Source organism: Brassica napus, chromosome C9 (assembly GCF_020379485.1).
Source record: "Brassica napus cultivar Da-Ae chromosome C9, Da-Ae, whole genome shotgun sequence".
Taxonomy (NCBI): Eukaryota; Viridiplantae; Streptophyta; class Magnoliopsida; order Brassicales; family Brassicaceae; genus Brassica; species Brassica napus.
The window spans coordinates 57,308,577-57,335,490 of NC_063452.1; the positions used below are offsets into that span (position 1 = coordinate 57,308,577).

A 26,914-nucleotide genomic window follows, 5' to 3' on the forward strand; every position below is an offset into this window, starting at 1 on the left:
GTTGTGCCGCTGATCATCAACACCATTAAAACGTGCAATAAAACATATTTGTTGTCCGCTGTTGCCAACAACTCCAAAACGAACATAACCGTAGTAGACTATTGCGACCACAAGACCTACATTAACTGGATTGCAGTATAAGTTTGTTCGGATTCCGAAGCAGCAAAGTGTTGAAAGAAGACAGCCAGGTTGACAAAAACATCATCTTCATCATGTCATTATCGGCAATAATCATCCATGGTAGACTACAAACCAATAAGAGCACATAGCCAAGGTACAAGGATCTTTTTTTATACTAATTTATTATGTTTGTTATAAATTGTGAAATCATTACATCTAGAAATAGAACATAAAATTATATTTCTGCTAGGAAGTTTCACATATGATAGTTATATTTCGATTCTATTTGCATCATAGTAAAAATTGTATGTATTTTTTTATTAATCTTCATAATTGTTAATACATTGTTTTAGGATTCAAAATCCATATCTTCTTCTGCAAAAGCATTAAAGAATATTTTATTTAGTTACTGTATTCTACAAAGAAGAATGACGTATGTAACTTTGCGACGTAGTCACGTAGCATCATACCATCAAAATCTCAAATTTTTGCTTATAAATGAAATATAGATATAGAAAATCACACACTGGTAGTTAACCATTTTCATCGGTTTTATGGTAATAAAATCAAATTCTGATTCGAGTAAATTAACATCTATGGAAACCCAACAAGAAGAATCTAGTCAAGCCCAAATACTATTCCGATCGCGTGAAACCCGCTCATGGATTATTCTCAACCCGACCCGGTAATAATTACCCGCTTTAAAAGTCACGCGCTCGGGAATAACATCATTAACGGGCCCACGTCCCTATGTTGATATATTCAGTTAATGATGACGTTACCGTCACAGCTAAGCTAAAGTACTCACGATTCGATAGAAAAAAAATGACCGCTTATAAACGGCGTTTGCTCACAGAAGAATAAACAAAAAGGCAAAACGAGCGAAAAAGTTAAACCCCCAAAATCGCAACCACCATGACCACCGTAACGGAAGGCGCGAAGGCTGTCACGCCGAGGTGTAAGAATAGCGGAAGGCTGCGTGTGATGTGTAGGTACGGCGGAAGTATACTCTCGCTCCCGCAGACGAAATCGCCGCGCTACGTCGGCGGAGACACTCGGATCGTCGCCGTCCCTCCCTCCGCGGAGACGAGCGTCGCATCGCTCGTCAGCCACCTCGTGGTCACGCTCGGAATCTCTTACGATTTCAAGGTCAAGTATCAGTTGCCCGATCAGGAGCTGGACTCGCTCATCTCCGTCGAGACGGACGAGGATGTTCAGATCATGATGGAGGAGCACGGATACCTCACGTGCGAGTCCTCGATCCCGAAGACGCGCGTTCGGCTGTTTCTCTTCCCTTCGAAAACTCAAGGCGGCGCGAGTCGGGGAGATCCGGCTCAGTGTAAAGCTGGGGAGGCGGCGGCGGGGGATGTTGATTGGCTTGGGATAGGGGAGTCGAATCCTACTCGCGATGAGTTGACTCAGCCCGTGCTTCAGCACCCGAAGACTGATACGTGGTTCGTAGATGCGTTAAAAGGGGTGGAGATGATGCAGACTGGGGGGAATAATAGCGGGAGTAGCGCCGGGAGCGGTGGGATTTGCGGACAGGAGTCGATGATGCTCGAGACTAATTCGTCGTTTGGCTCGACGTCGTCCTCTGTTTCTTCGAGCAAATTGCCTCCGATGAAGAGCACCGGCGAGGACAATACGTCGAATTCTCAGGTCAAGTTTGCGCCCATAGAATCACTGACAAGGTATTATATTCCTTAAGTGTGGTGACATAAAAGCTATCTCTTGAAGTAACTTTAAAAAAGAAAACATAACTCTTGGAGCGATCCTGTTGTTGAGTATAGGTTTTCTTCTATATATATGATCCGTGGAACAAGTTCATATACTCTCAGAGATCATGTTGTTGAAGTGAGTTAAGAAGAAAACATAGTTCTTGGAGCAATCCTGTTGTTGAGTGTAGGCTTTCTTCTCTATATATACATGATCTGTGGAACAAGTTCGTAGTCTAGACAGTAAGGACAATGCGCTCTGGTGTATGTTATTCCTTTGTGATGTATTTTTATTCTAGTATTTGAATTTGAGTTTCTAATTCCTAAGGATTGTATATATTTTTTTTATTTTCAGAGAAGATGTCAATCCTCTAATCACGTTTTGTTCAAAAGACAATTCTTTTGCTGATCACCATTCTTCCTTTCCTTCTTACTGTTAACAGCGGCAATACTGCAGTCACACCAATATCTTTTCAAGAGCTACCGACAAGCCCTCATGTTTTGGAGACCAAATTATCTCCAAACACGTACGAGCCTGACCTAAACAAACCAGTTCCAGTTTCGGGGTATCCACAATTTCTGAACCAAGCTCAACAACAACAACAACCTATCTACGTGGTTTACACTGGACAGCCGCCTTACATGACCGGAAACTCACCTATGGCATTGCCTGCGTACCAGCACATGAACCAGATACATTATCAGCTCCAGCCTCAGCCATACCCAGTCTATTATCCAGTTGAGCAGTATAATTCGAGGTATGTTCAAGCTCCGCCTGTGAGACACAACACCGCTCTAAACACCCACCATGTTGAATCCCCAGTGGCTCGCACCAGCAGCCCTCTAGCTCCAGAGTTTTCCTCGCAGGTTTACCTTACACCCAAACCCGATTCATCGGTGCAAACATCAAGTGAAGCTGGTGTTAGTACTACATGCAAAGATGATTTCATCTACAACACTGACCTCGATGACGATACAGCTCGTGCTCAGCTTTACAAATCACAGCCACCCGCTCCAATAGTATCGTCTGAGTTACAAACAATGATGCTGACTGAAGCTCTGGGTCAGCTAAACACCCACAAAGGTTTATAAGACTTGAGAGCATTAAAATCGGTTTTCATGCTGCTGAGGTTCGTTTCAGGTATTTGGTTTTTACAGTTTTGTTTTCGTTTTCGTTTTCTTACACATATATATATATACATACGTCTGCTTTTCTTGTCTCCTTGGTGATCCTTGTCCCACTTCTTTCACACACTTGGTTGCTGTAATACAATGATGATCCTATTTTATTTCCTTTATGAAGTTTACAGGTTACATTTTATAAAGAAATATGTTAGCATATGATTTACTTTTTTCATTTTGGCCCAGTAAAAAATCATTAATGAATTAAATATATGTCTCGCTGTATTTATTGTTCTTCAAATTTGCCAATTATGTATCTTGAGATCTGCACCGTCTACGTGTCTCTTAAAGCTCAATATTGTTCGTAACTTAACTAGTTACAGGCTAACGAACCACTACAGTGTAGCACCTGATTCATACCAGCGTCACTCCCTTCCGGAGAGATTAGTGGGCGAGTAATCGGACACTCGATCTGGTGAATCGAAACCGAGGTGCATCAGATCAAATCGTGAGATAAAATTTTGAATTCTCTTTCCGAATGGAGGATTGACCTGTTATTGGGTTTTAGGGATCCCTTAATAAGAAACATAAAAAATGAACGCGGAGCGATCGTCGTTGTGAACTTCCTGATGGAGGAGAACTGCTTCTTGACGGCGTTTGAGCTTCTTCACGAGCTCCTCGACTATGGCCACGATGCCCAAACAATTCGTCTTAAGGAGTTCTTCTCCGATCCTTCCCGTTTCCCTCCTGATCAGATTTCTTGGTATAATTCCATTCGAGGTTCGCCAACTCTTCGCCTCAGCGTTTGTATTGTATACTCGCTGGTGAATATCCGCCTCCTCACATTGTTATTTTGTCACTTAAATTATCAGATTGTGCTTGTCAGTAGGTTGAGTTGCGTTTTAGAGATCTTATCTGTTGAATGTGTAATGGTTGGGTCATGAACATGTTCTCCATGCAATTTTTTTTTTTTTTAAATTGAATGTTAAATTTAATTCAAAAAAGAAAAGACCTTGTTACAACTATGTGTGTCATTTCTTAATATTTTCTATACATGTTTGGGTAAAGACAAATAGAAACTCTTTCTTCAACTCCTCTACCTCCTCATCACTTATCAACCTTTTCAAATCTACCTAGCTCTCACTCCTACTAGGCAGCCAGCTCTCACTCCTACTGGATCTTCCTATCTTGTTGCAAACCAAAATTGCATCCCTTTCCCAATTACATTGTCTCCCTTCCTTTGTATTAATGTGAACTTGTTCCTCATATTTTTATCAAGCAGCTTGATCAAAAGTTCTGTTGGTGCACTAGCCTCCCCATGCCTTCGTCTATTACGCTCTCGCCATAACATATATACCGTAGCTTGCAACATATATTTTATGAGGAAACTCTCCATGCAATTTGACTGAAGGTTTGCACATGTATCCATAGTCTTAAGTTTGCAAAATAATCATAATTGAAGAACTTGTTGAATCGGGTGATCTTATAACCAAGAACAACTCATCTTCTATGTATCTTTTGTCGCAGTGTGAGGTTTTGATTCATATAGTTTTGTTTTGATTTAGCTACATGCTTTCTTACGCATCATCGTTGGTAGCTAGTAATTGTTACCCTGCAATGCAGTTGCGGACCCTCAAAGTTTGCTGGAGGAGAAAGAAGCGTTATCGGAAAAGCTAGCTATCAGTGAATATGAATTTCGTTTAGCACAAGAGGATATTACAAGATTGAAAACTGAAGGACAGAAGAGATCTGATTGTTCGATTGACAAGCTAAAAGGTATCTATCTATATACTGAACTATTTGTTCTACTCTCTCTCCTCATAATACATCCTCTAGTTAGATAGATGTGTGCATAAACAACGAGGAAATTCAATGACTGCAGAGCTAATCTAGCTTGTAAGTTGGTAGCTACTAGTTAGGGTTGCAGAAACTTCATCAACCAGTTGGGGACTCTACCCGATTATAGTATAATACTCCAGTTTCACTATATTTTAGTACCAAGTGCAGGAACTTGAGTGTATCAATTGATATTATATAGGGATATTTTGTTTCATAAAAAATTTCAAAGTGACACTTATTAAGAAACAGACGGAGTAGGGATATTCTTACTATTCTGTTTTAGATTGTACAAATATCTCACTCATATTGTTAGCGTATTTTTGATTCTTTGTAACTACAATGACTATATATAGTCCGGTAAATATATCAAACCTGGTATCAGAGCTTCACTAAGAGCTCCTGATTTTCTAATGTTTCTTCTTCTAACATTTATAAGTTATTTCTGCAATAAGTAGTTGCTGGTCTAGCTTTTAGTTCCCATACGTTAGCCATCTCCTTTTCTCTTTTATTTTTCTCCATGGAAATCTTTTCTGAATAATATACTATGAATAATATACTAAGCTAAAATCATTTATAATGCATTATTAAGTTTTTTTTTGGTATAGTAGCAACAAAATAACCAAACCGTCCTACGTAGCTTCTCCCTAAGTTTTTTGGTATAATGCATTATTAAGTTTTTTTTTGGTATAGTAGTAATTTCTCAGAAGTGGACACAGAAGAGTTCGGAGACAAGAGGCCAGAAGTTCAACGGAAAAAGAAAGATTTTTCCTTCACCGATATAGGGCCTTTGAAGAACAATGAACGTCGAGACTTAAAATGTGCAGTTAAAGAATATCTTCTTTTAGCAGGTTACAGACTTACCGCAATGACATTTTATGAGGAGGTATCGTAATCTTACCAATATGTTTATACATTTCGTGCTTATTGAGATGTTTCAAATTATTGAATCTTTGTTCTTTTTTTTTTGGACCGATAACAGAATTTTTGGAATCTTGATTAACTATTCGTGTTTTTGCCCATGATTCACTGCCACTCTACCTTGGAAATTTTCATGAAGAATTAGTAAGAAGTAATGGGAGCTTTTTAGTAGCATTTTCTATGAGGTTTCACTAAGAATTCTTAAATCCGTTGAGTTTTGGGGGTAATCTAATATCTAACTATTTCCTTAATTGAGTCGACTGGAACTAAGTTTCGGGTCTGAATTATCTCCAACTCCAGAAAGAGAAAACCGAAGTGTTTGGCCTATTGACTGTGTTGATATAGTATATGAAACAGCTCCATAAATAATTAAGTATCATGTATGATCTGTTTATCTCAGGTGACAGACCAGAACTTGGACATTTGGCAGGACAGTCCAGTCCAGCGCACGTTCCTGATGCCTTGCGCTATTACTATCAGTACCTTTCATAAACTTCAGAGGCAGCAGAGGTTATATCCTGAATTCATGTTGTCAGAAAGACAAGTACCTTGAAACTTGCTCTAACTGTAACTTTTTTGTATTTGAGAATCGCATTGACCATGTAAGTTACACTTTGACGGCATGCGATAAATCCATCAAAATGTTCTAGATGAATTTGAATTTCTCATGGTTCATACTTTTTGGATGCAGGAGAAAATAGCCATGCTTCAGGAAAATGAATCGTTGAAAAAAGAGATTGAAAGGCTAAACGAAGAAAAGGATGGGCTATTTAGGAGCAAAGAAAAGTTCGAGGAGCAAATCAGTGCTTTTCACAAGTCTACTTAATCACTTCAGAAGGATCTTAAGGACAGAGACAGGCAGGTATCTATTCCTTTATAGACTGGATTTCTCAAAGAAGCAGACACTTTCACATGTGGAAACGTAAATACCTGAAATGACACTGATAGTATTCAGGTGCAAAGTTTGAAGCAGTCCTCAGAGCATCAGAGGAGGAATCTCAATGACTGCAGAGCTGAGATCACATCTCTTAAAATGCATATTGAAGGGTCTCGTGCTGGTCAATATGTGTCAGCTACTGAAGGTGAGAAACAGATAAGCTCTCTGCCAGAGGAAGTTGAGAAACCAGCAATGGAAAAGGATGGTGGTTTAATTTCTGAGAGTTCTATACCTGTTGAGTAAGCACACACGCAAGCAGAAGACAGTCTTGTAGAGGAAGAGATTAAGAATATAATTCCTAATGAAAGAGAGGTGGAAGCAGAGGCCAGCAGTGTGTCTTATAAAGCCTTGAATAGTAATTTGGAGAACCAGAAAGAAGTATCAAACTATTTGTCAAGTCCATCAAATGGTAATTTTTCACCCAGAGACCTTGAAAGCATCTTAAAAGAGATGTGTGTGCACTTGGAGAGAGCAATACAACTATACCGGCCAAAGAGACATCGAGTTACTATCCTGCAGCTGATAGATCAAGAAGTTTTGTCGCTGAGAAACAGAGGGCTAACAACGCAGGATGATGTGTGCACTTGGAAGCGAGAAAATGGGGAGTTCAAGGAGGGTTTCTCCACGTCGCAAACTTGGGACATTATTAGAGAAAAGTCGCCGAAGGTCAGCTGGTCCAAAGGAGTTTGGTTTACTGGGGCCACCCCAAAGTTCTCTTTTCTCATCTGGGTTGCTATCCATAATAGACTAGCAACAGGTGATAGGATTCTTCGTTGGAATCCTCAGGCTATGACTACTTGCTGGCTTTGTAAAGCTGCTTTTGAAACAAGAGACCATTTGTTTTTTGAGTGTGATTACTCTAAAGAAGTGTGGTTGGAGACTATAAAGAACTTAGCAGGTTACAGACGTATTTATGAGTGGTCAGACGTAATACGGGTAGTGGTTAATGGTCTTCATGGAAGGATTTTAACGTTCTTGCTTCGTTATTGCTTCCAAGATGTGGCGTATGCAGTATGGAGTGAAAGAAACTTGAGAAGAATAGGTGATCCTTCTCTGCCTGCTTCTTGTCTAATAGCCAGATTAGATAAGTTGATCAGAAATAGGATTACCTCTTTGAGAAGAAGAAAGGGAGGAAAATTTGAAAAAGCAATGGAAGTGTGGTTTGATAGGAGTTAAAGGAGTCAATCCAGCTTTGTATAGAGTTTACAGATTTTTCTATTTTGTATAGAAAGGAGGCATGTTCAATTCTGTAATAAGGTTTTTTTTGTTTGGAATAAAATTTAAAATTCTTTCAAAAAAAAAAAAGAAAGCATCTTAAAAGTGGATTCTGGAATTGGTCGTGGCTCTAATTTAAAATCGGAAAATGCAAAACGGCGAAGCTGCTTTTGAGGAAACGGTGAGTCCTGGCCTTATTTTTCTTAATGATTTAGTAGAATACTTTTGAAAGGTATCCCTATCTTGTCATCAGCAAATTTTGTAGGAGGTCCATGTAGCTGTTTACTTTCCTTACGTTATGCTAGTGCTATTTTTATATCAACATACTGTAACATACTGTAATATGCGCTGTTTGGATTTTCTTTTTCTCTATTTCTTTTTCTCTGTTCCATTACAGGGTTTAGGGACAATTCAGATACTTGCAGATGCTTTGCCGAATATTGTTCCATATGTTCTGATAAATCATCGAGAGGTATGAGTGCATTTTTTTTCTTTCAATTTTACCATTCAGTGTGGTGGATGGAATTTAACTGATCTGGTTTGTTTGGCCGGTAGGAACTCCTTTCCCTGATGATGTGTGCAATTGAGAGGCATCCAGTTAGTAGGACAAGAGACTGATAGACTTTAGATATAAGTAATCCAAAGACTATGAATACTTCTTCTAAAGAACGGTTACACTTTGTAGTATGAATCAAGCTCACTCTCATGTCGAGATCGCCTTCATCATCAGTCTCATAGCGACTGGAAAAAGAGGACTCATAGCGTCACTCAAATTACACATACAAAGCATAAGAACTACAAATGAAAGTACATTACTTATTTATACTATCTTCACTTCACTCTCAGCTCATAACTGCAAAGTCTCTCTCTGAATTAGAGGCTTTCAACTCCCTCGTTATTCAAACTAAACTCCAACGTCTCTTATTCCTTCATCCTCCACTTATTTTCCTCCTTTCTTCCGATAATACACTCTCTTAAACCTATCAATACTTCCCCCAACGAAATCCAGCTTGCCCTCAAGCTGGTAACTCGGAAAACAATCCACGAATTCTTGATAAGCCACCCAAGTGTTCTCCAAGTCTGTCTTACCCTGCCATTTAACCAACAACTCCAATTCACCCGTTGAACTATAACGTTTGTCCAAGACATCCTCTGGTTCTATTACTTCATCAGCTTCAGTGAGACAAACCGGAGGAAGCTCCTCGCATTGCACCTGTTGACCAATTGCCAGTTTCAATTGAGATATATGGAAAACATGATGTATACGGGCTTCCGGAAGAAGCTGTAGCTTATACGCCGTTTGACCAATACGCTCCACCACTCGATACGGTCCATAAAACTTGGCAGCTAGTTTTTGACAAACACGTTTCACCACAGTCTTCTGTCTATATGGTTGTAATTTCAGATACACCATATCACCCACTGCAAGCACCACATCACGGCGTGACTTATCCGCCTGAGACTTCATAATAGCTTGAGCACACTCCAAATTATGCTTCAAGTTGACCAAAACCTCGTCTCTTTCCCTCAAAGCTTTATCCAACTCAAAGTTAGACGTAGACCCCAATTCAAAACGCAACAACGGGGGAGGATCTCGGCCATACATTACTTTAAATGGTGTGGTTTGAAGGGACTTGTGATAAGTAGTATTATACCACAATTCAGACCAAGCCAAATAAGAATGCCAAGTTCGAGGATGCGTAGACGAGAAACATCTTAAGTACGTTTCTAGGCATCTATTCGACACCTCAGATTGCCCGTCGGTTTGAGGGTGAAATGTTGTGTTGTACTTCAACGTTGTACCCGCCAGACGAAAAACCTAAGACCAGAAAGAACTCAAGAAGATTCTATCACGATCTGACACAATGCTCCTCGGAAAACCGTGGAGTTTCACCACTTCACTTATGAACTTCTTCGCCACATCCAAAGCAGAGAATGGATGCTTCAGAGCCACAAAATGCGCAAATTTGCTCAAACGATCTATCACAACCAGAATGACATTGAATCCATTTGAAGTAGGTAAACCTTCTATGAAATCCATGTTAATGTCATCCCAAACCCTCTCTGGAATTGGCAATGGTTGCAGTAAACCCGCTGGTGACAGAGTGGAATGTTTATGAGTTTGACAGACCGCGCAAGAAGCAACATACTTTTGAATTTGCTTGTACATCCCCTTCCAAAATAATGACCCTTGGACTCGTTCAACTGTCTTCAAAACTCCAGAATGACCCCCCAGCTTGCTGTCATGAGCCTCTTGTAATATTACCTGTCTAAAACGAAACTGCTTAGGTACCACCAATCTCTTTTTTGACCATATATTCCCCTCAATCACCTGATACTTCTTAGACATGAGCTCGCCCTTCTGCAATTTCAAAACTGTGTTCTGAATATCCATATCTTCCTTGATCTCCTTAAACAAATCTTCCCATTGCAAAGCAGTAGGTACTGTTAGAGCCAGTAGCAGTGTAGACACTGACATAGATCAAGATAGGCCATCTGTTGCTTTATTCTCTGGCTCTGGTTTGTAGAAGATGTCAAAATCAAAACCCAACAACTTCGTTAGCCATTTCTGATACTCGAGATTGACCTCTTTCTGCTCCAATAAGAACTTTAAGCTTCTTTGATCCGTGTGTACATGAAATTTCCGACCCATCAAGTAGTGTTTCCACTTCCTTACTGCCATTACTATAGCCATTAACTCACGTTCATAGGCAGGCTTCAACTGTTCCCGAGGCGTGAGAGCATGACTAAAGAAGGCAATGGGGCATTTATTCTGCATTAAGACGGCTCCTAATCCAAATCCTGATGCATCTGATTCCACGACAAAAGTCTGCTCAAAATCCGGTAATGCCAACACAGGAGCGTTGACCATTGCATGTTTCAACCTATCAAACGCCATATGAGCCTCAGGTGGCCAGCAAAACTGATCCTTCTTGAGTAAAACTGTCAAAGGCCGAGCAATGCTGCCATAGTCTTTAACAAATTTTCTGTAATAACCTGTTAACCCGAGGAAACCTCTTAGCTGCTTCACTGTCTTTGGTATAGGCCACTCGTTCATTGCATCTGTCTTATTCGAATCAGTAGCTACTCCATTCACTGAGATCATGTGACCCAAATATCCCACTGTCTTTACTCCAAACATACACTTCTTCTGATTTGCGAATAGATGCTGCTCTCTTAATACTGCCAACACCATCCTCAAATGTTCTTCATGTGTTTCTTGATCGGGGCTGTAGATAAGAATATCATCGAAAAACACCAACAAAAAGCGTCGAAGAAACGGTTTGAACACTCTATTCATCAAAGCTTGAAATGTGGCTGGGGCATTGGTGAGGCCAAAAGGCATCACTAAGAATTCATATTCACCAATGATAGACTTTAGATATAAGTAATCCAAAGACTATGAATACTTCTTCTATTATCAATGTAAAGAACGATTACACTTTGTAGTATGAATCAAGCTCACTCTCATGTCGAGATCGCCTTCATCATCAGTCTCATAGCGACTGGAAACAGAGGACTCATAGCGTCACTCAAATTACACATACAAAGCATAAGAACTACAAATGAAAGTACATTAGTTATTTATACTATCTTCACTTCATTCTCAGCTCATAACTGCAAAGTCTCTCTCTGAATCAGAGGCTTTCAACTCCCTCGTTATTCAAACTAAACTCCAACGTCTCTTATTCCTTCATCCTCCACTTCTTTTCCTCCTTTCTTCCGATAATACACTCTCTTAAACCTATCAGACTCCTTGACCCACACACTGTTCAACTTGATCAAACGTCCAGATGAGCAGCAGAGGCAGATTATTATGGATGTAGGTTACTGTTTTAACTTAGAAGTTTTCTTTTTGTATAATTACGACTTATATATATTTTGAGTTGAGGCCTTTTATTGTTTATCTCAGGCATGTTTTAGCCTATCGAGGAATGTTGGGGAAATGAGAACAGAAACAGAATTGCTTCCACAGTGTTGGGAACAGGTAAATGCTACTCTTGTTTTTACGAGTTGTCTGCCTCTGCTTTAACAATTTGTGTTATTTTCTTTATATGAGTGATTATATGCTGGTTTTGTTTAATTTCAGATAAATCATACATATCAAGAACGCAGGCTGCTAGTTGCTCAATCATGTGGGGAGCTTGCAGAGTATGTTCGCCCTGAGATATGCGACTCTCTTATTTTGTCAATCATACAACAACTTATAGAAGATTCTGCAACAGTGGTTCGAGAGGCTGCCGCTCATAATCTTGCGTTGTTGCTTCCTTTATTTCCGAACACAGACAAATATTTCAAGGTCAGCTTCGCTAAATGTGCTTCTTATCTCTGACTTGATATGACTGACATGGCTGCAGCATAAGGTCTAAAACAGGCTGATTACAAACATTCTAGGAGAAGGGAGCTTTTTTTACGTTGGCATGAGACAATAGCTTAGAAGTTCCGTTAGTTTTAAACTTTTAATAAACCGAAATGCTACAACACCAGTTTTCTGTTGGTTTAATAGGTTGAGGAGATGATGTTTCAGTTTATATGCGATCCATCTGGCCTGGTTGCGGAAACCACACTGAAAGAGCTACTTCCTGCTGTGATGAAGTGTTCTCCTCTCTCACGCATTGAGCTCCGCACAGGTATTACCTCGGTATATTTCCCATTTTAAGATTGTGGTTGGAGTGGTAGTTTTCTTTAGCTCGTTTAAGTCAATTTCATTCGCAGCACTGCCCACCCCTTTCGGGAGTTGAAGGGTCATTGGAGTCTCATCTACGAGTCCTTGGTGAACGGGAGTGATGGAACATTGATGTTCTACTAAGAATGTTGATGGAACTGCTTCCAGCTGTATACCAGAAGGCAGTGGAAACGTGTTCGTTCCCGTCTACCGCAAAGTCAGAGCAATGTGTGGTCTCTGTTTCCTTGCTTGGGACCTATGCCGAGTAAGCTTCTTCACTCCCTTCAAAACTCTTGATCGCAGAAAGTTTTTCTAGTATCTGACATCTTCTTGTAGATAATCATACTCCGTCGTATCTAACTGGAATTTTGACTAGGGAACGTTCTGAGTGGCCTATGTTTGAATGGATGCATGTTGATAAAAGGTTACCTGATTGCTGGATATATATCGACATGGAAATTTCTGAAACAGTCTGATATAGATTAATGTTTCCTTTATTCAGGCCTGAAACCAAGAACTGCTGTAGCCAGTAGACTTGCCACACACTGTATTCTACCGCTTCTTTTGGCAGGAGTTCTTGGTGCTCCAAGTAAACATGAAGAGTTAACAAACATCTTACGACAAATCTTACTGGAGAGCAAAACAAAGGAAAACCAGTCATCAAAGCGCAACAACAACGAGGTTTTGGATGCGGTTCACTTCCTTTGGTGCGTTTTCCTAAGCTTTCTTTGTTTATTATGATTTCTTGAACTTCTTCTTCTTCTTCTTACCAATGAATTCCTCTAAACGTTGCAGCACATTTGAAGAACCATAAGATGATATTGGCAATTTTGTGGGTGAAAGTTTATGAAATTCCCTTGAGGGGTTACGTTCTCATTTACAGACCTTTAATAGTCAAGGTTGTTACAGGATATTTGGGGAATATAAATTTACACAAAATCTAATCTAAACAGATTTGTTACTAACAGAATATCTACATTCTATCACCCTCCCTCAGTCACATTGTCGGGGGACACGACAGTGAGACTGGTCCTGAATTCATTGAATAAGGTTGTCGGTAATCCCTTGGTGAAGATGTCCGCGAACTGAAGTGAAAAAGGAACATGTAGTACTCGCACTTGGCCCATGCGAACTTTCTCGCGAACAAAGTGTATATCAATCTCCACATGTTTTGTACGTTGATGTTTGACTGGATTGTGAGAGAGGTAGACGAAAATTATGTTGTCACAATACACAATCGCAGCTTTGTTGATAGGACAGCCTAAGTCAAGCATCAAGTTTCTGAACCAGCAAAGCTCAGCGACCGTGTTTGCAACTCCCTTGTACTCTGCCTCTGCACTAGATCTGTCTGCTGCCGTTTCGCAGACCATGATACGAGGTTGGAGCCGAGAAAGACACAATATCCTGAGGTTGAACGGCGTGTGTCTGGACATCCAGCCCAATCTGCGTCTGAATATGCAACAAGTTCGGTCTCATTACTTTTCCGGAGTTGAATGCCATACGATTTAGTTCCTTGAAGGTAACGTATGATTCGCTTCAGAGCATGAAGGTGAGGAACTCGTGGGTTGTGCATATACAAACAGATCTGATGGACAGCGTAAGAGATATATGGGCGTGTAAATGTTAGATACTGCAGAGCTCCAGCTAGGCATCGGTATTGTGTAGGATCTGAGATGAGGTCGCCGTCGTCAAGAGATAGGTTGGACTGCAGGTCCACCGGAGTCGAGCACGGCTTGCAGTCTAACATCCCAGAACGTGCTATAATGTCTTCGGTGTATGCTCTGGTTGAGGAATATGCCGCTAGTGTTGAAGTCTGTCTTGACGCCCAAGAAGTAATTGAGTTTCCCCGAATCAGACATTGGGAACTCAGTCTGAAGCGTCTTGATGATGGACTGCAGGAAAGAGTTGTCTGAAGCCGTCAAGATGTCGTCGACGTATAACAAGAGGTATGCCTTGCGTGATCCTTGATTGAAAACGAACAGCGACGCGTCAGCTTCACTACTCCTGAAACCAAGTGACTTAATAAAATTAGCAAACCGTAAATTCCAAACTCTCGGAGCCTGTTTTAACCCATATATTGCTTTGCGAAGCTTGCAGACATGGTGTGGATGTTCCTTGTCGATGTAGCCTGGTGGTTGCTGCATATATATTGTTTCTTCCAGCTCTCCATGGAGGAACGCGTTCTTGACGTCTAGCTGGTGTAAGGGACAGTCTCGAGCAAGGCTAACATCTAGTACAACTCGTATTGTCACCGGTTTGACTACTGGTGAGAAAGTGTCATTGTAGTCGATTCCATGTACTTGTGACTTTCCATTTGCAACCAAGCGAGCTTTATGCCGTCTTGGGTTTCCTTCTGCATCAAGCTTGTGCTTGTAAAGCCACATACACGAACAACATTAGAGTTAGTTGGCTTTGGAACAAGATCCCAAGTCTTAGCCTTATCAAAAGCATCCATCTCTACAGTCATCGCAGGTGTCCAGTTCGGATCTTTTAAAGCATTTAGATAGCTAGTAGGCAAAGGGGAAACAGAGGAAAGAAGAGAAAACTGTTTCTTAGGTTTGCTTACACCAGTTCTACTTCGAGTTTACATTGGATGACGAACCGGTGGCTCATGCCGGTTGTCTGAAGTAGCAATTTGTGTCGCATCAGAGGAAGCTGAACGTGAAAGTGGATGTATTTGTGGTATAGAAATAGAAGGTATTTGAGTTTGAGAAGAACCTTGCAAAATGTCTTTTAAGAGAGGCGAAGGTTCGTCATCGGCGCTGAGGAATTGATATGTTGCAGCATTGCTGTGAGCTGAAGTTGCCTTTGGAAAGACAGATTCATCAAAATACACGTGCCGTGAGATGATTATCTTATTTGTCTTCAGGTCCATGCATCTGTATCCCTTGTGGTTTGATCGATAACCAAGGAAGAGACATGGTGTGGACCTCGGCGCAAGCTTATGGAGATTGGAATGATTGAGATTTGGAAAGCAAAGGCAACCGAACACTTTGAGATGATCATATGTTGGTGCCTTGCGGAACAAGAGAGCGTAAGGAGTTTAACTTTTGATAGCAACAGACGGAAGGATATTCAAGATGTGCACTGCAACATGAAGAGCTTTTACCCAATATGTTGGCTGATATCTTGCATATTTACATTGTTTTATCCATTCACCCATGTGCATTTTGATCATATAGACTAGGATTTAGCCATGTTTAGGTTGGATTTTGCATACATGAGTCTTTATCAGGTATTGGAGTACCACATGGAGTTCCTGGAGGCATTTGGGTGCATTTGGAGCTCAAAAGAAGTGTTTAAAGCGATCAACGGACGAGCAACGCACCAGAGCGACCTCACCGGAGCGACGCTCCGAGGTCGCTCGCGTTTCCATGGCTAGACGACACAAAATAAAGCCCGGAGCGACCTCTCAGAGCGACCCACTGAGGTCGATCCCGAAGTCCGGAGCGACTTGTTGGAGCGACACACCAAGGTCGCTCGCGTCCTCTCGTCCGGAGACACCAAAGTCGAGCATCCTGGAACGACCCCTCAGAGCGACCTACCAAGGTTGCTCCCAGCCAGAGCGACCAGCCAGAGCGACCAGCTCAAGTCGCTCGCGTTTTGACGGGGCGAGACACGAAGAAAGCGTCGGGAGCGACCTCCTGGGAGCGACTATGCTAGGTCGCTCCGCGTGTTTGATTGGACGATTTTTATGTTATTTCAGGGGCCTTTTGGTCATTTGTTTTATTGTTTTTAGATTGCAAAAACCTAAGTTAAGTACTCTTGGTAGCCACCAGGGCAGATTATCTTTGGATCTATTGAGAAATACACAAAAACTCTCTTGAGAAGTTCATGTCTTGGATTTTGATTGTTATGTTCTTGTGTTATTGTTGATTTCTTATCTATTTCTCTACATGATTAATCTGAAATCCAATATGGGTTTAGGACGAATCATGGAGATTAGTGAGTAATCACCTTTTGAATTCATGGGTTAGGGAGATCAAGGGTGATTAGGTTAGTTCTAGGAGATCTTTCTTGTTCCTTGCTAGTAGAGTATTCATAATGCATCTTCTGAGTTGGCCACCCAAAAGTTGATCAATAGGCATTTCCCACCCGAAAGGTGTTTGATGAAATGCCTGAGACAACTCTCCTAGGCTTTTAGTATACTTTGCCAAAGACATTTGTTGTTAAATGTGCTAAGATAGCTAATAGACTTGTTAGTAATGATTGCTTTCATATTATTCAACCAAAGACATTTGATGTTTGAGATATGTTAGCAAATGAGCATTCATCTAGACATAGAGCTTGCTTAGAATTGTGTCTAGGCTTAAGGTTGATAGTTTGATTGATCATTTGCCATCCTTAGTTTGATACTTGATCACCCAAGGTCTAATCCCTATGCCCATGAGTTCTCTTTTCCCTTAGTCAAGAAAGTATCATTCTGTTATTGCTTTCTAGTTTTAGTCATAGCTTAAAACCCATCTAAATCATTGGTTGCACTTAGATTAAGTGAGTACTTGCATTCTCATTGCTTTGATATCCCTCAGAACTGGTTCGACAATCACTATACTACAACATTTGTCTTAGGAGCCTTGAAAACTCCTAACATCAAATTGGCGCCGTTGCCAAATACTGAGTAGATTTAAACATTGAGATTTAGTCACTTGCTTGAGACTAAGTCATTTTAATTTTGTTTTGTTACTGATTCTTCTTCTTCACTTACCTTTCACTTTCAGGTGTATGAACTTGAGGAGCAGGGGTCCATCAAACCTAGTTCCAATAGTAGCAGACATCAGAGCTTTTGAGAGGGAGTGTGCTAGAGCTAGAAGAGAAGAAGAACACCAGGCCCACTTGGATATTGATATGGTAGAACACCAACCGCGGGCAGCTCGACCCATTGACACTTACGACCGCCCCAACATACATGGTCATAGATTCGGAATCCGAGCACCAGCTGTGGCAGCCAACAACTTTGAGGTCAAGTCAGGACTCCTCAACGTGATCGAGAACAACAAGTATCATGGCTTGGCTCTGGAGGACCCATTTGAGCACTTGGACAGGTTCGACAGCTACTGCGGGTTGTCAAAAACCAATGGTGTGTCCGAAGATGCTTTCAAGCTCAAGCTATTCCCTTTCTCTTTGGGGGATAAGGCACGTCAGTGGGAGAAGTCTCTACCCAGCGACTCTATCACCACTTGGGATGAGTGCAAGAGAGCATTCTTGGAGAAATTCTTCTCATCCTCAAGAACTGCTAAGCTGAGAAATGAGATCTCCAGTTTCCAACAGAAGAACTTGGAAGGATTCAGTGAAGCCTGGGAGAGATTCAAGGGCTACCAAGCTCAATGCCCACACCATGGTTTCTCTAAGGAGAGCTTGCTGAGCACATTCTACCGTGGTGCTCTTCCTAAGTACAGGGCCAGACTGGATACAGCTAGCAATGGGTTCTTCTTGGGGAGAACTGAGGAAGATGCAGAGGAGCTGGTTGACAACATGGTAAAGAGTGATGCAGTCTACAGTGGAGACCACGACAGAAGCAGTCGAACAGATGATAAGCAGACGAGGAAAGAGTTGAAAGCTCTACAGGATAAGATAGACATCCTCCTTGCTGATAAAGCCACACAAGAGCAGCTGCACTTTGTTGGTAACCCAAGCCAAGAGACACCACCTGTTGTCCATGAGGTTGAGGGTTTGGAAGGTCAGGAAGAGCTGTGTTTCATCAACAACAATGGTAGCTGGTACAAAAAAGAGCCCAACTTTCAGTACAACAACTACCAACAGAAATCCTATCCCAACAACCAACAGAGTGGTTATCCGCCTCGAAACAACCAGCAAGGCAGCTATCAACCTCAGCAAAACCCCTCATCTGGTTCCTCTGCTCCTCAAGAGAGCAGCACTGACACCCTACTGAAACAAATCTTGGAGTCTCAGACTAGAAGTGAGAAGCATGTTGGTTATGAGTTGAAAAACCTTCATTCCAAGATTGATGGGAGCTACAATGAGCTCAACAACAAGTTCTCACATCTTGCTTCTACAGTCAAGAATTTAGAGAATCAGTTTGCTTCCATGAACACTCACCAGACTCGCCAGCAAGGATCTCTACCTGGAAAATCTGACCAAAACCCCAAGGAGGCCAAAGCTATCACCCTTAGGAGTGGTAAGCAGTTACCTCCTACAACCCTCACTAGGGATGCTGAGAAACTAGGTGAGGAGGTGGCCATCAACTTAGATGATGAAGTGGTGATTGTTGATGAGAAAATCAATGATGAAATCTTGGAGAAGATTGTGGAAGCCAAGGGTAAAGGAAAGGTTGGGGAAGAGAAGAAAACAGTGAAGGATGGTGAAGTTCTTGCTCCAGCAAGTGAGAATTCTTTTGTTCCTCCTCCCTATGAACCCAAACTACCATTCCCTGGTAGATTCAAGAGGCAGCTGCTAGAGAAGTACAAGGCTTTGTTTGACAAGCAAATGAGTGAAGCTCAGGTTGCAATGCCCATCATCGATGCTTTCATGTTGATTCCTCAATACAACAAGTTCCTGAAAGATGTTGTAGCTGCAAAGAAGAAGGAAATGGAAAGCATGATGATTCTTACCCATGAGTGCAGTGCCATCATCCAAAGGCTTGATGTTCCAGAGAAGTTAGAGGATCCAGGATGCTTTACACTACCTTGTGCTCTTGGACCTATGGTATTTGAGAAATGTCTCTGCGATTTGGGAGCTAGTGTCAGCGTGATGCCTTTGTCTGTTGCAAAGAAGCTTGGATTCACTCAGTACAAGAAGTGTAAACTCTCTCTGGTGTTAGCTGATCGTTCAGTGAAGTACCCTGTGGGCATCCTAGAGGACCTACCTGTGAAGATTGGAAGGTATGAGATACCTACAGATTTTGTGGTGCTTGAGATGGGTGAGGAGGCTCAGGACCCATTGATTCTTGGAAGGCCATTATTAGCTACAGCAGGAGCAATTGTTAAGGTGAAAGAGGGCACGATTGATCTCCATTTGGGTAAAGGGCATGTTCTCCACTTTGACATCAAGGAGAAAATGAAGAAACCAACTGTGTTCGGACAAGCCTTCTACATTGAAGAGATGGGCACTCTTGCTGATGAGCACCTTGAAGAGTTACCACCTGAGGACGACGAGGAGAGAGCATCTCCCTCTACTCATTCTCCATAGAAGGTAACCCACTACTTTCCCTTGTATATACCATTTCGTTTTTGCATATTAGTTTTCTCTTTTTGGGTATCTCTCTCTCTTTGACAACACAGAGACTGTGTCATTTAAGTTTGGGGGAGGTACCAAGTATTTGATCACGTTTGCTTTGATGATTTTGAGTCTCATGCATTGCATTATACATATATATTTGCATAAAAAAAAAATTTCATTTAGTTTGCATCATTTACATTTCTAGGAGAGTCTAGAGCATATAGGTTGCATTTACTTGCATTGGGAGCAATGATTTGAAATGCCTTGTAAAGAACATTAGTTTGCACCTGAGTAGCTTATGCACCTCTCAAAAACACTTGTATGCTTCGAGCCTTGAAGACTCTTCCTGAAACTTGTTGATTGCTGAAACTCAGTCTTTGAAGCCAACTACAACCTTATTTGAACTGAACGAACTTAATGCTTCTTGCTCATGGTCCCTTGTGTACTGAGTCATGGCTATACACACTTGAGTTGTCACATTCTTTATGCCAATCTTATTTTGACAAACTCTAGTGGTAGACCACTCCCAAAACCTTTCCCTTCTTTTAAGCTTTCATTGTTTGATGAGTGAGGCCTTCTTCGGAAAGTCTTACATGTGCATAATGTTGAGAGTATTGGGAACGACAATGCTTGATCTTCATTCTTGCTAGATTGGGCACTCTATTGTCTAGCTATAGGTGGGGGGTGAGAGTTGTGATCATGATTTGGGAGCAATGAAAAAGGAAAAGAAATGACTCTTTGTGTTTAAGTGAATTGTCTTATTGGGATAAGTAGAAAAACCTCTAGCTCAAGTTATGAAAAGTCTTGGCCCCCATCTAAAAAAAAAAAAAAAAAAAAAAAAAAAAAAGAGAAAAAGAAAGAAAAAGGGGGCTAGCAAAGTTGTTAGGAGCTAAGTAATGTTTTGAGGTTGTGAAAAATCCCTTGTAGATTTCAAAGAGAAGGAGTTAATGTTCTTAGGATCTTTTGGTGAGAGATGTGAGTTGGGTTTGACATTTGGGAATGATTGTGTAATTGTATGTTTGGGAAAAGGGTAGAACAATGGAGATTGAGCATTGTATGCATGAGTTGATCCCTTTCTTAGATATATTATGTGCAATATCAAGGCTACTTGTTTCGAGAGTAAACCACCTTAAAGATCATATGAACCTCTTGAATCACTTGAATAAAAGCCTTCCCTTACTCGACCAAATGATTTGGGCCAATTGACCATTTGCAAGAATTCACTTGATGCTATGCTTAATGAACTTGAGAGTTGGCTGATTTGCATGTGTGAATGCATGATGATGAGTGTAGGGATGAAAAGAGTTCAGATAGGCCTAGAGAAGCTAGAGTATAATAAGAGAGGGTGTACTAATGCTGGATTTTAATGTTGATTTGAGTGCTTTGTGTGTTTCTTTTGGCTATGAGTTCCCACCTTCAAACCTCTCTCCCTATGAGTTCTAGAAAGTTCACTTGAGGACAAGTAAAAGAATAAGTTTGGGGGAGTTGATATCTTGCATATTTACATTGTTTTATCCATTCACCCATGTGCATTTTGATCATATAGACTAGGATTTAGCCATGTTTAGGTTGCATTTTGCATACATGAGTCTTTATCAGGTATTGGAGTACCACATGGAGTTCCTGGAGGCATTTGGGTGCATTTGGAGCTCAAAAGAAATGTTTAAAGCGATCAACGGACGAGCAGCGCACCAGAGCGACCTCACCGGAGCGACGCTCCGAGGTCGCTCGCGTTTCCATGGCGAGACGACACAAAACGAAGCCCGGAGCGACCTCTCAGAGCGACCCACTGAGGTCGATCCCGAAGTCCGAAGCGACTTGTTGGAGCGACACACCAAGGTCGCTCGCGTCCTCTCGTCCGGAGACACCAAAGTCAAGCATCCTGGAACGACCCCTCAGAGCGACCAGCCAGATCGACCAGCTAAAGTCGCTCGCGTTTTGACGGGGCGAGACACAAAGAAAGCGTCGGGAGCGACCTCCTGGGAGCGACTATGCTAGGTCGCTTCGCGTGTTTGATTGGACGATTTTTATGTTATTTCAGGGGCCTTTTGGTCATTTGTTTTATTGTTTTTAGATTGCAAAAACCTAAGTTAAGTACTCTTGGTAGCCGCCAGGGCAGATTATCTTTGGATCTATTGAGAAATACACAAAAACTCTCTTGAGAAGTTCATCTCTTGGATTTTGATTGTTATGTTCTTGTGTTATTGTTGATTTCTTATCTATTTCTCTACATGATTAATCTGAAATCCAATATGGGTTTAAGAGGAATCATGGAGATTAGTGAGTAATCACCTTTTGAATTCATGGGTTAGGGAGATCAAGGGTGATTAGGTTAGTTCTAGGAGATCTTTCTTGTTCCTTGCTAGTAGAGTATTCATAATGCATCTTCTGAGTTGGCCACTCAAAAGTTGATCAATAGGCATTTCTCACCCGAAAGGTGTTTGATGAAATGCCTGAGACAACTCTCCTAGGCTTTTAGTATACTTTGCCAAAGACATTTGTTGTTAAATGTGCTAAGATAGCTAATAGACTTGTTAGTAATGATTGCTTTCATATTATTCAACCAAAGACATTTGATGTTTGAGATATGTTAGCAAATGAGCATTCATCTAGACATAGAGCTTGCTTAGAATTGTGTCTAGGCTTAAGGTTGATAGTTTGATTGATCATTTGCCATCCTTAGTTCGATACTTGATCACCCAAGGTCTAATCCCTATGCCCATGAGTTCTCTTTTCCCTTAGTCAAGAAAGTATCATTCTGTTATTGCTTTCTAGTTTTAGTCATAGCTTAAAACCCATTGAAATCATTGGTTGCACTTAGATTAAGTGAGTACTTGCATTCTCATTGCTTTGATATCCCTCAGAACTGGTTCGACAATCACTATACTACAACATTTGTCTTAGGAGCCTTGAAAACTCCTAACATCATTGGCGCCATGTGAGCTTGAAAGAGGAGATACCGAATTGCGTTGTTGATTGTCCTTATAATCCTCTTTGCCTTTCCATTTTGTTGTGATTTATGAGGGCAAGAGAAGCGCATTGTCATTCCTTTTGCGTTGCAGTAGTCCTGAAATTGATGATTATCATACTCGTCTCCATTGTCAGATTGCACATCCTGAATACAAGCATGAAAGTGAGTTTCTACATAGTTAGAGAATTGTTTAAACTTTGAGAAAACTTCACTCTTCCGTCTGAGAGGATAAACCCACAAAAAATGAGTGTGATCATCAAGAAAAAGAACATAGTAGCGGATGTTACTGGGAGAAGCAATAGGTGAGGTCCAGACATCCGAATGAATTAATTCAAAAGGTTTTGAAGCATAAGAATTTGAATCCCTTAAAGGCAATTTAATTTGTTTCCCAAGTTGACAAGCCTTGCAAGAAGAAGCAAGACTGTCTTTATTACAAGCAATGGAATTAGAAGAAGCTAAAGAATGCAAAGAATTTTTATTGATATGCGCCAGTCTCTTGTGCCACAGGTCCGGTGAGTAAGACAGCAAGGCGGAAGAAGTTGGTGATGGCTTTGAATGAGATGGCGGAAGGGAGTATAGATCACTGGAGCTGTTGCTGCGCATTAGGACCGCTTGAGTGTGAAGATCCTTCACAGTAAAGCCAAATGGATCAAATTCCACAGAACAAAAATTATCTTTGGTAAAATTTCTAACCGAAATGAGATTCGTAACAATATCAGGAGCAATAAGAATTCGGTTTAGAGATAATGGGCGAGAAGAGGTATGAATAATAGTGTTACCAGAAGCAAGAACAAGAATTTGCGAACCGTTACCTACAATGACTGATTGACTGATGTTTTTGTTAAGACATGACTTAAGGATACCTGTGTCAGAAGCAAGATGACTGGTCGCGCCCGAGTCCATGTACCAATCTCCTGTAGACGGATCAGCAAGAGTCATTGTGTTGAAGGCTTGTGCAAAGTCTGTGGTCGGCTGGAACTGTTCCATCATGAGATTGGCTTGCTGAGGTTGACGAAAGGCTGGTTGAGTAGGCATTTGTTGCTGCGGGAATTATCCCCAAGAAGGATAGCGCTGCTGCCACTGAGGAAACAGTTGTTGCCAATACTGAGCTGGAGGCCAGTTGTTATAGTACTGACAATTGTTGTTGTTCCGACCTCGTCATCTGTTGCCATTGCGACGTCCACCACGGTTGTTGTTATTGTTGGTTTGTCGTTGCTGTTGAGCTCGTGGTTTCTGGTCTTGATCTTCTGAAACCGTAAGAACCGTGGAAGAAGAAGAAGTGTCCTTTTGTGTAACCGAAGATTTGTTGAATTTGAGGACACGCTTCTCCTCCATTTCAAGCATTGACTGTGCGGCATCAAATGTTGGGAATGGATCTCGATGCTTTATCACGTTAAGGATGTTGTCAAAGCGATCATTGAGACCATTCAGCATGTACATCACCAGTGTACTATCAGGAACGGGAGCATCAAGATTTGCGAGCAGATCAGAATATGACTTCAGTTTCTGACAATATGCTTGGATTGTCATGTCGCCAATCTCCAGCGTGCGTAGATCGTTATCAACTTGAATGGCACGGGCCTCCTTATTATTACGGAATTGATTTTCAATGCGTAGCCAGATGTCTCGGGACGTCCCTCCAGGTTTGAAAGAACTCCGAAACAGTTTGTCAGCTATGGTTCCATATAACCATAATTTAACGAGGCTGTCTCGCTTGTGCCACTGTGCATCATGGACGTCCGTCGGATTGGTAGATCCGTCAATGTGACCAAGGACGTCGAAAGCTAGACAGTGAGTTTGAATCAATTCGCGCCACGTATCATAATTGTGGTCTTCCAAATCGAGAATGATCGGAATATGAGACTTTATGTTTGTGATACGAAAAGCTCTGTCAATAGGTGCTTGATTCGCAGCCATTGAAAAAGAAGAAATAAATAGACAGAAAGAGAAGAAGATGATAAAGAAGAAGAGAATAGGTCAGGAGCGTTGTCGCTCTGATACCATCAAAGTTTATGAAATTCCTTTGAGGGATTACGTTCTCATTTACAGACCTTTAATAGTCAAGGTTGTTATATGATATTTGGGGAATATACTTTACACAAAATCTAATCTAAACAGATTTGTTACTAACATAATATCTACATTCTATCAGTGGGAAATGGTCGTTGACTCCACTGCGGAACTCAAAATAAACGCTGCTAAGCTGTTGAAGACCATCGTAAGCTTCTTCACAACACACACTCTTCCACTGTTTTCCCAATTCTGTATCTATAGAATTGCTTTATTATTTACTTGTGCAACAGGTTCCATATATTGACGCAAAGCTTGCTTCCGGCAATGTTTTACCTGCCTTGAATACTCTTGGCTCAGACAAAAACCTAAATGTGAAGTACGCAAGCATTGATGCATTTGGATCTGTGGCACAGCAAGTCCAAGCTCTTCAACAGACGTAATCCGTCGCCGAGAGAGAGCTAACGCTTTCTGCGAAGCCATTCGTGCACTCCATGCAATCGGTAAGAGTCTCTAGATCATTTTCTTCTTACATATCCTAATGTTCCAAGATTAACTCGTTTTTTGTTTGAAACATGATTCTTAAGACCTGTCTCAAACAAGTGTCCGAGAATACCTCCTTCCAGCTATTCAAAACCTATTTAAAGACCCAGACGCGCTTGATCCAGCGCACAAGGAAGCTTTAGAGATCATAATGAAGGGGGAGATCAGGTGGGACACTAGAAGCAATCAGCAAAGCCACGGGTGCTCACTTGGGGATTGCATCATCTGTCACAAGCTTGTTTGGAGAAGGTTGCTTTGGGGAAGAAATAAGCAACGGAAAACACCACGGTTGCACCGTTATCACCTACACTTCAAGGACCTGAATCACCAAAGGCGGTGGCTGCTGCGGCTGAAGACAACAGATTCAGACGTATCATGATTGGCAACTTTTCTTGAATGCTAAGGAGCAAGGCCAAGAATCCAGATGAGCCACCGTCACAAAATCACTAAACTAAATACAAACCAGGTTTTTCTTTTTTTATAATATTTTTACTATATATAATCTTGATACATGCAGAAACAAAATCATGTTCTTTTGTTTTTTGCTTTGCTGTTTTTTTTTTTTTTGCCTTTTCTGTTTTCACTATTCTCTTACTTGGGAAGAAGAGTGAGATTAAATTCATTGAAAATTTGATTTTAAATAGTTAGAGGTAGCCGGTAGGGGAGTTTTGTTCTATCTTCTTTCCCATTCGTGAACTGTGTATAACCGTCTCCTTTTTGTACCTAATGCAGTGTTATTCTTTGGATATTGGAAACATATGAATGTAAATGTTAGGATTTGAATTCATTGCGGATTCTTGATGCTACCAGGGGGTTCAATATATATATATATATATATATATATATGTGTCTTTTTCAAACGTTTTATGTTCGGTTAATGTTTAAACATTTTCGACAGGACTGAGCAAAATAGTCTATAAATGATTCTGTAAGGTTTAAACGTAGTAGTCTCATTCGACTTTTCTAACTGAGACTATTATTAAGACATTTATAGAATCATTCGACTTTTCTAACTGTGACAAGACACGAAAGTTGTCACTTGTCAGGACAAAATCAGTCGATTATAGACCACAAGTTCTGGGCTTTTTGGTATATATAATAAATAGAGTGGGCCTAGTATGCATGTTTAGGCTTTCGGTTAATTGACAAATCGAGAGAGAGAGAGAGAGAGAGTCTCCGCTCTCTTTGTTCCGACGACAAGTTATGATCAGTAATTTGGACTAAACCCGTTTGCGAATATTTCTGTCTTGTATATGATGTCAGGTAGGTGTGGGCACGGATCAGATATCCAGATTTCGGATCAGATATCCAGATTTTTAAAGGTATTTGTGATTTGCTTCGTACGTTACAGATATCTAATTTTTCGATTTGTTTTGCTTCAGAAAAATATGGATATTCGGAAAAACGGATATCCGGAAAATAAATAGATATTTGACGGATATTTACGAATACTTACATATATTTCATATGTTTTGATTAATGCAAATAATCTTAAAAATTTGATACAAATTTGTTTTGTAAAATATTTTTTTGCATGATATATAAGATAAAAATTAAAAAAAATAGTGAATCTACATATTTTATTAATTTTTTAAACTTAGTTAACAATTATAATAAGACAAAACTTAAGAAAAAAATTATAATTGTCATAAATTTATTCATTTCCTTTTATGTAATATTTT

The 26,914-nt window shown here is 40.7% G+C and overlaps 1 protein-coding gene, 1 non-coding gene and 1 pseudogene across 4 annotated transcripts; 2 read left to right on the forward strand and 1 right to left on the reverse strand.

The window, feature by feature from the left end:
- Positions 1 to 931: 931 nt before the first annotated feature.
- LOC106372202 lies at positions 932 to 3,539 on the forward strand. Of its 3 annotated transcripts, none has more exons than XM_048769129.1 (3): positions 932 to 1,811; positions 2,279 to 2,976; positions 3,335 to 3,539. In XM_048769129.1, the coding sequence occupies exons 1-2, from the start codon at positions 1,036 to 1,038 to the stop codon at positions 2,925 to 2,927; spliced, it is 1,425 nt and encodes a 474-aa protein (XP_048625086.1). In that variant the 5' UTR covers positions 932 to 1,035; the 3' UTR covers positions 2,928 to 2,976; positions 3,335 to 3,539. The 3 variants fall into 3 exon arrangements, with proteins under 3 accessions (XP_048625086.1, XP_048625085.1, XP_013667819.2); XM_048769128.1 differs by having other exon boundaries at positions 3,341 to 3,539; XM_013812365.3 differs by lacking the exon at positions 3,335 to 3,539 and having other exon boundaries at positions 2,279 to 3,190.
- LOC106369907 lies at positions 3,470 to 26,038 on the forward strand (annotated as a pseudogene).
- On the reverse strand, positions 17,768 to 17,874 carry LOC125593554. The gene has a single exon (XR_007329457.1). It is a non-coding gene; the product is annotated as a small nucleolar RNA R71 (small nucleolar RNA).
- Positions 26,039 to 26,914: the final 876 nt, after the last annotated feature.

What these genes read in the sequence shown, in the direction of transcription:
- LOC106372202 (XM_048769129.1), top strand. Translation starts at nt 1,036, where the DNA reads ATGACCACCGTAACGGAAGGCGCGAAGGCTGTCACGCCGAGGTGTAAG. An exon ending in CCCATAGAATCACTGACAAG is followed by an intron (nt 1,812 to 2,278) that starts GTATTATATTCC and finishes TACTGTTAACAG; the next exon opens with CGGCAATACTGCAGTCACAC.